This window comes from Acanthaster planci, linkage group LG11, assembly GCF_054643075.1.
Source record: "Acanthaster planci isolate LZ-2023a linkage group LG11, COTS_SCS, whole genome shotgun sequence".
NCBI lineage: Eukaryota > Metazoa > Echinodermata > Asteroidea > Valvatida > Acanthasteridae > Acanthaster > Acanthaster planci.
The window spans coordinates 1,824,313-1,839,121 of NC_141787.1; the positions used below are offsets into that span (position 1 = coordinate 1,824,313).

At 40.4% G+C, this 14,809-nt stretch overlaps 1 protein-coding gene across 6 annotated transcripts in view; it reads left to right on the top strand.

Moving 5' to 3' along the window:
* Window positions 1–14,809, top strand: part of LOC110975830 (ral guanine nucleotide dissociation stimulator-like 1) — a 36,066-nt gene that overhangs the window by 5,000 nt on the left and 16,257 nt on the right. For 5 of the 6 annotated variants that reach the window (XM_022228651.2, XM_087143179.1, XM_022228652.2 and 2 more), the window contains exons 2-5: window positions 5,747–5,854; window positions 8,783–8,979; window positions 9,463–9,510; window positions 14,252–14,430. In XM_022228651.2, coding sequence (XP_022084343.1) covers window positions 5,747–5,854; window positions 8,783–8,979; window positions 9,463–9,510; window positions 14,252–14,430 — 532 coding nt within the window. Of the gene's footprint in view, window positions 1–2,270; window positions 2,370–5,746; window positions 5,855–8,782; window positions 8,980–9,462; window positions 9,511–14,251; window positions 14,431–14,809 lie in introns of those variants that run through there. The other variant, XM_087143180.1, reaches the window with a different exon arrangement.

A 14,809-nucleotide genomic window follows, 5' to 3' on the forward strand; every position in this document is an offset into this window, starting at 1 on the left:
AGCCCTAGTGGAAACAAATGTTTGGTAGTTAACAAGTTGAATAATAGGAAACTACTTTTCCCCAGTTGCTAGTATTTGGAAGTAAACTGGCCAACGGTCATGTACATGTATATATCTTGTAAATTTCTAAAGTAGTCTATTTGGACACTAATTTTGTATACTTTTCTTTCTATTAACAAAAAAGTATAAACAACGTGAGTCATTAAGATGCAATGATGTCCTTTTTGTACACCATTATTCCTCCACACAGTTTCTCAAAGGCCCAATTAGAAATTAGTTTTTGCACTCACCAGAGGCAGAAGGCCTGTGCAGTACCTCGACTTGATCGATTGTACACACTGTGTAATTTGAACTGACCCACACTGCACTATTGGCCCCAGTCTCGAACACCTGCAGAGAGCGAAACCGTGGTTACCGCCCAGTGACATCATCGTGCAAATTGCTTAAATTTTGGACTACATTCTGGTATATGCAACTCTTTTCTGAAATCACTGGTGTAGTTACAGTAGTTTACCAAAGCCATCTTTATGGTGTACTCATTCGGGCTGGAAAAACTTGAATTGACGTTTGAATTGAATCTCTGTTCCAATTCGGTGAGTGAGATCCTGTTAATATTTCACTCTTGGAAATTGTGTCCATTGGTTTCCAGAAGTGTCGAATTTTTATTTTTTTTATTCAAAATATGTCTGCTCATGTCAACACATGCAGACCTTGTCACTGTTTAAGCAACAACATATGACGTGTATGGAAATAAATTTATGAGTGGAGGGGTTTTTTCATCATCATGTTCAAAGGAAGGTTATTTTTCCACAGTGCTGTATACCTTTTAGTCCTTCACCCTCAGCAGGTTTTCCAAAGTCACTTTCAACAGGGTTAATAAATTAACTAATAAATCATTTAAGCGAGAATTGAAGCTTGGGTTCAGCGAGTATACTGTTTTTTTCTCATAATCATCTACACTTTGCAAATGTGTGCATCACATTTTAGAAATGAACTATTTGGGTGTTGGCGGCAGTAGTCAGATGACGGGGGAGGTAGCTGCCAAAATGCTTCCCTGTGAAGCAGAGGAGATTGGTTGAGCTTGTCCAACTTCAAGTTATTACAAAGTTATTGCTGTGTTCATGCTATACTTGATGGCAGTTGTAAATCATGAAAATGGGTCGTTCAGTGTGCAAATGTTGATCGCATGCCTGTTCAAAGGTCCTGTGTAAATGTACACGTACAGTTGGCCAAGTTTACAGCCTTTCACTTTGGACCGTGGTCATAGTCTTTTTTGAAAGCACCCTTGACAGCACCGCCAGCCGTTTGACACCCTGTTGGCTTAGATGATGTAGCACATTGACAGATACACAGAATATAGCCCTGGTAGAATTACAGCTACAGAAACTAACAGTTGAGTTTTGATTGCTTTTGCCGAGACAGCTACATGCAGTAAGGAAAAAACAATATTAAAATGGGATATACACGCACTAGTATGTTAACTATTAACAGTGCAGCTGACAGCAACTTATCGGTATATGCAAGACAAAAAACATGTAAAAAGAGAGCCTTTTTTTTTTTTTACTCTAGCAGAATCCTTGAATAGTTTTTAGCAAACATCAGAAAGGTCGTCCCATATTTGTACCATAGTTTGTTACGCAAATCATGTTGGACAGATGTTACCACTAGAAGTGTTTCGAAACTCAGCGTAGAAACTACAGAATATTCCAATATGTATGTTGCACCATGTTTGACCCTTTGGTTTCACATTACCTAGTGTCTGGTAACTGTGCTCTTGCTCAAGTTCATAAACTTTGTGCATGTACATGTACTTCTACAGTAATTCTAGCAGCTCTGTGAACCAGCTCTATACAAATGTACCAGCACTAGGGGTGAACCCTAAACTGTGTTAACAACACTTGGGCTTATCTGGGTAACTACATATGTACCTGTCATCACCTTCATATGGGACTCTTGATTGGGCACCAGCAAACATGGGTTCATATTCCTGACAAGATAAACCTGGACCATTACTGCCGCGATAACAAGGGCATGTTAGATAGTGGTGGAGGACTATTTGTTTAGTGCTCATCTGGGACAAAATCTCAGTGTTGGAAGGGACCTTGCTTCGTCATGGTTTGGGGTTGATGAGTTGAACCCACTGTGACATGCATTGGTTGCCTAGCAGCCAGACTCTTAACATTTTTTTGGACAATTAGTGGACATTTTTAGACTTTCATGTACATGTACATGTGTAGGGTGAAATGGATGTGGTTAGTTTTTTAGTTAGCAGTCAGTCGTGGGTTGGCTAGTATATTGGCAAGTTGATTTTGTTAGGGTAGTGTTGGGTTGGTTGGTTTGTTAGTGAATCAGTTTTGGCTTGACACCTGGTAAGTTAATTTGGATTGTTTGTTGGTCATTGTGTCAATGACCAATTGGTTTGTTTGTTATTGGTTACATAGTCGGTTCTTCGTGTGTCTTTCTCAACTGCAAATCAATCCATTTTAGTGTCAAAAGTGATGGTAGACTTTATTTCATCTCTGTTGTGACTGCAAAAAGGGAAAAACAACTACGTGAGAACGTCGTTGTTTTTCCCTTTTTGCAGTCACAATATACTGTTTTATTCAGACTACAGCCTCTTGCCTGGTCACAGGTACATGTATCATGTTTTTGTTTGTTGTAACACTTGTAAAAATTTATAACCTTTTGGAAATGCGGCTAATGTGACTCACCCCTTTGCTCTGTTTTATATCACATGCACACAGTGTATTCATGTGAAATATGCAGAGTTTTTCTTACTTCCTGGACTTGTAAAGGATATGGCGGAAGGACGTGGGTGGAAATATATACCCTACATGTGCTTGTCAATGCCAGGATCCTTGCTTCACAGATATCTTTAAAAAAACACCAAAGCCATCCCAAGGCCTCGGCAACTCCAAATATCCTACACTTGGTGCCCACATCCTGATGTCCTGCCCGGAATGCCGACCCACATTTTAAATCTTCTACAAATAGGCTCCAGGAATTTCAAGCAAAAGATTCCCGGTTAAAAAAAGAAAAAAAAAAAACGAAAATGCTGCAGAGGAGGTACGATTTTCATAACAGACCAAAAAAAAAAAAAAAGACATGTGATAATTCCTGGACGAAATTCAAATGCGAACATGAGAAGTTTTCCCGTTTGTGGCAAGGCAGTCTGTAATTGGCCACAGACATGGTTGAACAGAGTGCCATCTGTCCACACTGCGAAATGTACAGATACTGTAAAATGGGAAAACGAGATCCGCGGAGGGCTCATCTTGCCGGTCAACTATGCTCGGGTAATTGAAATACGATGAACGTCCCTGGATAGGATTTCCGAGTGATGGGCAGATAATGGCCATTCAATGCATCTGTCCTTCCTTCCTTTGCATTTGTTGTAATGGCGTAATGGCTCTACCCTAAATTCAGTGCCCATAAATTCTGATATAATGGAGGGGCGGGACATTTTTATTTTGTGTAATCATGGCCTTCCTCCTTAGTAGTGTCTTGCATCACGGGTTTGTAGTTTATTGGCGAATCATAAAAGTAATGCTACATGTACATGTACCAGTGTTCATATATGTACAGTGTTTATTAATTGAGCAGGCATGGTCAGTGAATATAGACAGAGCTACAAGATACATGTACTGTACATGTAGGTCATATCATGGGTATGTAAGCAAAGGTTTTGTGTTGATTTGTTTCCATGTCGGCAAAAACTTGCATGGCCTGGACTTGCTGCCCAGACTTTTAGTTTAATAACAGAAATGCAAAAGACTACACATACGCAGTGCTTTGTGGCTGAAAAAAGAAGAAGAAAAAAAAACTAGAAGCGTTCAGTACATACATGTACATGTACCTGTACTCTTGCGTGCTTTTTTGTTGAGCACCCATCCTTTGTCAAAGCGGTAACAGCGGATCAAAGAAACAAATGGAAGGCCCTCACATTTTTGCGAACAGTCTTTTCATTATATCTAATCAGTTGTCTCCGTGTTTATTTTTACCATGGCAATGCCCTCTGAAAAAAGTTTGTTTGTACTTTGTAATCAAGGTACAATATAAGTGTGTAGCCAGTAGCACGTTTTCCCCCATGAAAACCATCCATAGAGAGACCTGAAAACAACTCAGTGTAAAAGGAATAATTACAAATATGAATGGACTCAAAAGATGCAAATTCAGGGAGAGAAAATACGAGTGTGCAGCTTCAGATTTCTCCTTAAGGAAGGAGTCATGAAGGACATCATTTTTTTTTACCTTAGTCCAGAGTTACACAAGTACCTGTACACTTGTATGTACAGGTTTAAGGTGTATTTGCTAACAAAAACAGTGTTGATCCCTTATGTTTACTGAATTTTTGGCTGCTGAGGTTGCATCAGAGTTTTACTGTAATCCTTGTTTGTCCAAGCTGCTTTTTATAACAGGTAGGCCCTGCTATTTAGATTGATGACCTGTGTCCCTGCAATTGTTCGTTTTAGTTTTTAGCCAACTCAAGGCCAGCAGCTGATAGTTATCAAGGTTTATCATACATGTAGCTGAGGGCTTAAGCTCTATCGTGATATCAAGTATTAAAACTGACCCAGTTTTTCGTGATCCCTCCAAAAGCGAGATCTCCACACTGTTGCTCGCTGCAGCAAACTCCAAGGTCCAGAGCCGCGGACCTGTGGGAGTCCGTAGGTCTTTCTTTGTTGGCTGTAGGTGGAGGCATGGTGATACATCACTTGTGATATGTGTAACTTGAAGATGAACTTTCTAGACCGTCTAGGTTAAGTATCAATTAAGTTGTGGACTGCCCAGCATCGTAATGATTGACCGTTGTCATTCATCTTGCTAATCTTGCATGTGTATACCAGTACATGTGCTTGTAGGATTAGACAGCCCATCCAGGTCAGTATTGAATTCAAAGGAGTGCACCCCTATTTTTCAGTGGTTTTGAAATTTTTTTTAGTTTTGAAAACTTTTTCAGGAAGACACACTTTTGCTTCTGCTCACTGCTTCATTTGTCCTTAAATGATAATGTAACAGAAATTCGGAATAAAAATACATACCCTACCCATGTACATAGTATTATTCGAGCTCATCTCCATTTTGGGTGACCTCCCTTTTGTAAATTCTGATGGACACCTCCACCCCTTTTGTAAGTGCTGTGGATCTGCAAGTGATTCTGTAAAAGTTTGTTTGCACTGGTCCGCGCATGCATAGTTTTCACAGCTCTTTCTCTCTCGTTTGGAATCAATACTAACGTGCAGCAATTACATTACTTGCAGAAAGGCGAGCAAAAGACAGCTGCGTACAGTTTTACCAGCTTGTCATATTATAATTTATAAGTTGCGAATAGACATTAAAAGCACTTGCATGTACAAGAACACTGCACGCCCTGCTGTGTTCATAGTTTACTCTGTACCATAGATGATCTGTTACGTCTTCCACAGCTGTTCCTTCATGTACTGGTAAATTGAGTCTCTAATAATCTAAAATACATGTGCATGACTACGGGGAGTATGTAGTGTGTATTTGTAATGTACATGCATCACGAGGTGCTCTCCATGTACGTATCCATGCAGAGAGATGTACTCTACACACTGAGAAAGGTCAGCGTCTCCAACACCAATTTTGAGCAGAGATCTACAAATGCACTTGTGTAGTTCACCAGACGGGAGAGGTTGCTGAGCAAGCTCCAAATGAGTGTGGCAGAATTTTTGGTACTGGAATCGTCGTAACTTTGTGCCTTTCGTAATCGATTTTATTTCAGGAGGGTGCGATGAAATTTTGGAAGGAGGATAAAGAGAATGATGCAGTGTACAGTGTATACCTCAAGAAGGTCCGGTACAGGCACTCGGTGCCCTCCATTGTGGAAGAGGTAAGTCAAAGGGTGTGGCCAAAGGGTGGGAGGGGTGGGACAGGAAATGACTGAATGGAATGGAGATTGTGAACGCCAAGCCAGGACCCTGATAGAAGCAAAATTGGGACAGCATATTCAACGATAAATGTTAAACTAGGACAGTGAAAATAGACAACAAACTTGGCTGTGTGGCAAGAATTATTCCTAAAGCCACTGTAATGCGCTTCAGAGTCTACCTACCGGTACATGTACAATGATAGGATGTGGTTGAATATACATCTAACGGAACAAACCTACCCTTGCTACATGTACCTGCCTGAAGGCGTGATGCCATTGAAGACAATGCTTATGTCTGTTATTCTTCATCAGAGTGGAACAGAAATGCTTACTGTATGAAAACATTAACCCTAACCCCCTAGGCTCCTGCACTAGAAAGCATACTGAACCTCACAAAATCCAACAGGTTCACGTACTTGTCTATATACTTGTATGTGCAGGTTACTGTACCAAACCCGATAAACTCTAACAGAATGTGCCTGTTGGAGTTTGAGTGATATGGTATGGATGGGTCTATGCAGTATAGGATGACTTGCACTGAACAGTACCAAACCTGACAAAATCAAGCATAGTCCAACAATGGTACAGCAAGCCAGACACTGCACACAGTGGCCCATGTGTGTCCCAACTCACACAGAATCCAACACCATCTTTCTGGGCCTTTCATCCAAAGTCTCACAAAATTCAACAAGTTCCTCGGGTACGGTACCAAACCTGCCAAAACCTCACAAAACCTGCTGTTGGAGTATGGCAGGTTTTGGACAGTTAGGATTAAGGAGAAATTTATGGAGACACGTTGTATACAATGTAGTTGTGCCTTACTTGCGGGAACTCAGAATGTCAATTTTGCTGAAGAGGCTGTCACAGTATTTGCACAGAATGGTCCAGATGTATTGTCTTGTTGAGGCAGGATGTCAAAGTGAAAGTGGACAAAAGAAGATAATTTTATTTATTGTGTAAACAGACTGCTTTGCGAGAGCTTTTTGTTCCCTGTGTCATGCAGGATTCCTGCTGTAAGTCAACAATGTTGCCAAATGGTAAATGTCACGAACTTTGTCTGTAAATTTTGAGCAGACGAGTAAGGAAAAGAATGTGCTCAGCTTTGCACAAGAAAAACTTAGGTTGTAAAACGTGCACTGGGGCATAGCTAAAATTTGGCTAGGATTTAGCATTGTTAGCTATAGAGCCCTGCACATTTGACGCATGTATTGATTTTGGGTGTTAGACTTTGGGACCTGAAATCATGTAAACTCGGAAGAACAACAGTTACATGTAAGTCTTTTAACGCGATATTTCTCACAATTTGCAATTAATTGTGTCGGCTTGATCATGGTTAGCAGCTGACAAAATCCGTGTAAAAATTAAGTTATTTTATGTTGCATAAAAAAAATAAATGAACTTGAAACCAAGTGTCATCAACTACTTTGCTGATGTGCATGCCATGCACAGATGGATGTTTTTCGGCAATTATTCAAGCATTACAGGCCAGCTAACAGGATTACCTTTGATTTCCGTCTCATCATCATGTGCACGTCAGCAGAAAACTTAGCGGGTCGCCTTGAATAAAGCTTTTAGTAACGAGCTCAAGGAATGCTCTACCTGCATTGGTTGGTCACACTCAGTGATCTAATAAGCAGTGAGGCGTCACGTTAATGAGCTCATAATTCAAGGAAATTTGATTAAATTTTTTGTTTCCTTGGTATCGATATTATGAATAAATTACACTGTATGCAAGCCCAGCATGTACAGCACAGGTTGTGTTGTTTGCTTCAGTACACCTGCATGTTCACATCAGTGATTTTAAACTGTGGTCTATTTAAATTCTAATCCTCCACGATCTGTCCAGATGCTCCAGGAAGCTCGAGGGGCGAGGGATTTTGCAGGATTGGAGAAGGTAGAACCCAGCAGATCTCACGTTGATTCCCCTCGAAAGCTGTAAAATGCAGAATGTGTGCCTATAGTTTCCTGCATGCACAGTGGAGGATTTTTGGGGATGATTCAGAATGATTCCTAGTGTGAATGCCTTGAGGAGTTAATGAGACAAGGGGTAGAAGAGGGGGAGGGTTAGATGCACTTTCCCAGCCTGTCACCTCAGGTGACTCCACTTCAAAACCCAACAAGTACACATGTGCATTGTACATTCGCACATGTGAAGATTGACTTTTCCGGCCTCTATACGATCATTTGGGTTTTCCCACAAGTACGAAGCCCGATCTTCCCTTTTCTATCATTTCCTGGCATTGAAAGCTCAGACTCGAGAGAGAGAGAACAATGCTTAGTTACTCATCAGGATATCCAGGGTTTTAAAAAAAACAGACAAATGATAAACATGCAGTACATTTGTATGTGGGTAATTCCAGAAATTAGGGGTCCAAAAGTGGGACATTGTAATGTCTTTTTTACATCTGACCTTTGTTATTTGACATGGAAAGATCACCAAAATTCATTTTTAAACTATCACTATTTGTTTGGCAGGTAATTTGCATTAATTCATCACTCTAGGAAATTAGAAAATGTGTTCTGAAGTACAAATTCATATGTCAGATGTGACAGGGACACACACAAAAATGGACCCCTAATTTCTGGAATTACCCACGTAGATTAAAGTTAATTGTATACAGTATGTTGGAATACTACAAATCCAGTACGTGTACATACTCTACATGTACATGTACATGTATGTAGCTGTAGAAAGTAATGCTAGCCATTGTGGACACACTGGTATGGTACCGGTATATTAGACTTGGCTTGAAGCAGCAAAATCCTTCTGGAAATGTGCTTTGACTCAGGAGAGTAATTTTTCAGGAGTTTCCAGATTTGAGTAATCAGACTCCAAATTTGTAGATTTTTAGAAGTGTAAAATATTCTGTTTTTTTTTTCTCCTGACAGGGGACCGCTGAGCAGAACTCGGGCCTGGAATGGGAGACGGTCAAGGTGCAGATGATCAAAGCGGCCAGCGTTGAACGGCTGGTGGAGAACCTGCCGCTGGCCCTGCAGGAGATGGACTCCAGCTACATCAACGTCTTCTTCTGCACCTACCAGACCTTCACTAACCAGATGGAGGTGCTCCAGATCTTACTGGACAGGTGAGTCCACACTCAAATAGGTTTCCTTGAGGCTGTGGCTATGAGTTTTTAGTGTTAGCAAGCCACAGTACATAGCCATAGCCAATAAACAATTGACATTAGTGTCTACAACTGTACCTACCAGACCTTCATAAATTGACAAGATAGAGGTGCTAGATAATCTTTGCCTAAATCATGTATCTTGTGGCCACGGCTTGGCATGTTACTGTAATGTGCCATGCAATGAACAGCTTAAGCCTTTAGTCAATATTTTCTTTTAGGCATCATTCTAGCTCAAATATTTAATAAATTAAATTGCAAAGAAAATGCTAATGATATTTGAACAGTGACAGATTTTGTGGAATTCAGCAAGGTTCCTCGCAGTGATTTTTTTAAACTCGTGTAACTCCAAACTAGTCCAGGCAAGCTTTCATCCATATTGTGGGTTTGGTCTCTGCATATTTGAGTATCCACATAATTCTCTTCTCTTTGTACACCGTGCAGGTTCAAGAAACACCAAATTGGCAACATGTCAAAGGAAGACACCCAAAAGTAAGTGAACGTCTGATTTTTCCAAATATGTTGAAAATTTGAATTGGAAATATTGCTGCGGTCTACCGGTATTGTGTACACCTGACGTATATTTACATGTAATAGACAGTTAACTTGAATGAGGAAAAGTACACTTGTGTTCCAACTGGTCCACTTCCTTTGAAAAGAATCACATTCAAGTCCAGCTTTGTTTGAGAGATAAGAGCAGTGTGCTTGCCTCAGATAAGCCGAGTTTGATTTGTTTCCAGGAAGTACACTGTAGAACGGTAGGGTACCCTCTGTATGTCAGGATTTGCCCACTGTTGTGTCTGTCCCAAAGTCAAAGGATGAAGTTACGAAGCAAAAACAAAGGAGTCGAGAGATGAGCTCACAATTGCATGTGTACATGTACAAGATTGTTTTACCCGAGTGTTACATGCATTTTAGTTTTTCATGGAATTTTGTAATATGAAACATAAATGGCATATAAACGCTCTAAAAAATCCATAGGAATTCTGGGTCGGGGGATATAGACATGATTCTTTCTGCTTCAAGAAGTTCCCTTTTGAGATAAATGTTCAAGAATCGTGTAAATGTTGAAAACTTTCAGAAAAACTTGGTAAGAAACCCCCAAGACTACCAGGATCTTTCTGAAAGTAGCATCTTCAAGAATAGTTTTGACTAGTTTTTGACCTAGAAATGTCTTTTACTTTTTAATGGAAGTCAGTCCCATGAATTTTGCAATCGGTTACCCAAATTTCCAAGAGCTGTCAAATCTAATCTGAGCGTTGGAAAGTTTCTGAACAAAGGGTCCTAAAAACAGGTGAATTCCTAGAACTCTGCCAACCCCACCGTTTTTTGGCCTTGAATCCTGCTGCGCTCTGATTCTTATTCACAGTCAAAAGTACCCGGTTGTAACTTGATATCTGTCACAATGTCAGTAGCCCTGGCAGAAACGGTTTACATAAGTACACAAATCTAAGTGCTGATGTGGTAGACAAAGGTATTATACATATCTTCAGGTTCCTGCGTGTACATGTCGGGCTTGATTTTATTTCATCCCAAGGGGAAACAGTGATATTTTTTGAAGAGGTTATTTTTCACGGCAGGAGGTGGTCTAGAGTAATAAGCAATGAATTGCACCTGTTCTCTGCCAGTCAGTTTCTCCTACATATTTGTTTTGAAAAATCCATAAAACAATAAAATGGCAAATGAAAATGCAAGTCATAAAACTTTATGAGTATACTCCATTTGACTGATATTTCTCTCCAATTCTGTGTTCATGTCTCTGAAAGAATACTGCAGTGTTTTTTTCCCCCAAAGTGCAGATTAGAGTTTATCTCTTTGAAAAAAAATCCCCAGGATTTGACAACATGGATTTTACACCTGTTATTACCGAATGATCAGTGAAACTTTTTTTCCTGATAGCCAGAGTGTCTGATTGGTGCATGGTAGGGTTAAGGGTTCCGGGACGTCGGTTTCTGTGGTTTTCCTGTAATTGAGCTACATGTATGCTATTGTTTTTGTGGGACAGTTGTATGAAGTACATGTGTGTGACTTATCTCGGAACCAAGACAGCCACATTTGTACATGAACATCCTCATGACCTAATGCAAAAAGTAGTTACGAGTCATACTCTAAATGTATAGTGAGAGAATTTTAGCACTAGGCCCTTTTCCAATACTCGACTTGGGCTCCGTCTCAGGCTTCGTTTCCAAAACCAATCCCCGATTGTGGGCCTGAAGCGTTTAAATTAAATTGGATTACTGTAATTTCTGGCTTTCTTGCATCTTATTTGATGTTTTGTGGCACTATTAGACTAATTCCTGCGCTTACAGCTTCAAAGTCAGCTAGTTAAAAACAGGTGAAGCCTGAGACGGAACCGGAGTTGAGTATTGGAAAACGGCCCTGGTGTCCAAATGTGGGCACAACATGAGTGCATAAAGTCTATGAGTATCCCTGTGCATTTAGAAGCCATCTTGTGTCCTAAGTTGAGATGTCCATTGTCCAAAGCTGTATAACTTTCCAGTTTATGTGAAATTTGCATTAAACTGAGCATTGTTGTCAGTTGTCACATGAAATTAAAAACCATTATTGCCAATAATAAATTTTTTCATGCATAGGAACATTGTAAACAAGGAACACGGGCGTCACAAATCATGTTGGAGTCATTCTTTCAGCCATAGTTCTTGCAGCCCTGCAAGTCATGCATGTTTTTTGTAGTCTCTGTCAAATCACAAGTGAATTTATTTTTACCGTCAGAGTCTCAAGATCTGATCAGATTTTTCAATTTGTAAATATGAACGAGGCTTTGGATGTAAATGTACATATACATGTATTTCAAAACAATTACTTGATCATTCGGTCATTTTAGGCACTTTTCTTACGAAGCACATTTGGTACTGCCACCGAAGAGCATGATGAAAATGATACGAAAATGAATCAGTGTTACAGGTCTGTTGAAACCAGCCTGCATGTCGGCCTTCCCTGCAACCCCTAAACTCACAGCAGTCATTCATGTACATGAACATAAGTGAACAAGAAAAGCATGCACCCTTGACCCAGTGTGGCACCCATCTATCTTAATCATTCAAGCCTACCTACTACACTGTACATGTTCCACGCTCCACTGTTGCACCACATGGAAATTAATTCCTTTGTTTTGTAGATAGGTCATTCATTCCAAGAAGGACTTATTTTCATAGCAACTTTTTCTCTGTGATTCAAAGTGCTAGGATCTCGCAATTGCATTGTCTGTCCATCGCTCAGGAAATGGCCAAGTGCTTACTCTGCAATACACTCTCAAGTTCCGGCTTTTGGCATTGACTGATGTGGTCAATGCGCATGTCTTTATTCACCCACATAAATGGTTACTTCCCTGTTGGACATCAGTTTAAACAGGAAATTTGCTTAGTGGATGATTTGAAGTTGTGAAATTACTCATCTTACCCAAACAGATTAGGTTCTGAAGTGTTTGCTTAGGAGCACTGGTACAGTTATCTCCCAAGAATTACATGTACTTTAGTACTTTGTGCAGCTGGGAAGAAAAGCTAAAAATGAATCATTTCAAATTTCCTACTTTTCCCACAATTTCAAAGTTTGCATGGACCATGAACAGAGACTCTGACAGATTAAGCGTTTGCCAGCATAAGATTGAACAGCCCTGCTGGAAGAGCTTAAGAATGCCGGAAAGGAGTTTCAGAGGGTTGCTGGTTCAACTCCCTCTCTGATCAGTGCCAATATTGCCATCTTACTGTCAATTTTTGAAGGCCATGTGATGGTGTGCGGAGAGCTGCTTGGATATTCAGGAGTGTTCGGCTCATTAACCCTATCCGTTTAGGGCCTTTGGGCTAGGATCCACCCTCAATCCATCAAAATCCTCCAACTGCTCCCGTGAAAAAATTGGATACAGCCTCTGATATTTCATGAATATGTTCTATGGAGGCCTGCCCACTGCCTTAATCCTTCAAAATCCTCTGATATTTCATGAATATGTTCTATGGAGGCCTTCCCACTGCCTCAATCTTTCAAAATCCTCTGATATTTCATGAATATGTTCTGTGGACGCCTGCCCACTGCCTCAATCTTTCAAAATCCTCTGATATTTCATGAATATGTTCTATGGAGGCCTTCCCACTGCCTTAATCTTTCAAAATCCTCTGATATTTCATGAATATGTTCTATGGAGGCCTTCCCACTGCCTTAATCTTTCAAAATCCTCTGATATTTCATGAATATGTTCTATGGAGGCCTTCCCACTGCCTTAATCTTTCAAAATCCTCTGATATTTCATGAATATGTTCTATGGAGGCCTGCCCACTGCCTCAATCTTTCAAAATCCTCTCATATTTCATGAATATGTTCTATGGAGGCCTGCCCACTGCCTCAATCTTTCAAAATCCTCTGATATTTCATGAGTATGTTCTGTGGAAGGGTGCCTACTGCCTCAATCCTTCAAAATCCTCCGGCAATTCCTCTCATTGTGTTTAGGAAGTGTGAATGGTATCCTGCTGCAATATGGAGGTTGCACAATGTGGACATGAATTTATGCATGGCTGAACATACACAACACAAGGTCTAACCCACAACTTTGAGACAATTTATCCTTTGTACTCAGAGATGCAATTTTGCCATGCAGCCTCAATCCTCCAAAATTACCCGGAGGATTATGAATGATTGAGGATGGTTAGGGTTACATTAATAGGTAAAGTTAGGCTTGGTAGAAGTGAAATTCAAAGGCAGTACCTATTTTACTAGACTAAAGCTAGGTTGTACGTATCAAACAGGCAATGGCTTGGAGAAGCACAAGTCTAGCAGTTGAGAGCAGCCACTCAGCAAAGGCTTCCGTAGGTGCACATGTTTTATTCAGTTGTAGCCATAACTTTTGGACATGATCTTATTTTGTTTGAGACGGAAGGGTTATGTGTTCTTAGCATGGTTAAGTTTTGCTTAGCAAAAATAGGTTACAAGTCAAAATGCCATGTGTTGTATATTGCTCCTGACTGGTCCTCGGCTCAATTTAGCTTATCATTTATATTTGCCGAGCAGATTTTCTTATACAGTAAAAAAGATAATCGATGACAGATTTTCTTGTTCATCATGAGTACCCTAAGGAAGGTTTCTACACTTAAACGGTCAATACAGATTGTCTGCAGAGGATACATTAATGTTTAGCAACCTTCACATGACTACCGGTATGTCTCAAGTCATGAGTCACACTCGCACTCAAAACAAAAACTCATTTTCTTTTGGCCGTTCATAGAAACATCCGTTCAGTCATCTTGATGTGGCTGGATGAGAACCTGGATGACTTTCGGGAGCACCCCGACTACCCCTGCCTCAGCCGGCTGCAGGAGTTTGCTGGTGAGGTCTTCGACCTAGAGCTGGGGGAACGAGCCAGGAGGCGGGTGGAGTTCTTCAAGGAGGAGGCCAAAGAAGCTGGTAAGCATTTTTCATTTTTTGTCCTATTATTAAACTGCCTGTGTTGTAGATTTCACAAAGCTTTGACATTTGCTAAGCGCAATAGATATTTGCTAAGCAAAACAAAGTATCAAGGCATCAGCTCCTGTGGACAAGGTGGCTGAGTTCTACCTTCCTCAGTCCTACAAAATCTTTCAAAAGCTTTTGGATTTGAATGATCTGGGTGCTTGGGGTAATTAAATTCACAGAAACATGTTTAAAAGAAATAGAACAGTGTAATAATTGCTGCAGTGAATTTTTATTAAAACAGTTTCTTGTCGAAAGCCAAGTTGCTTGCCAAAGTGGAATCCCACATGGTTTCCGCTGGACCAGAGAATCTTTGGCCCCTAGAAATTTTTGT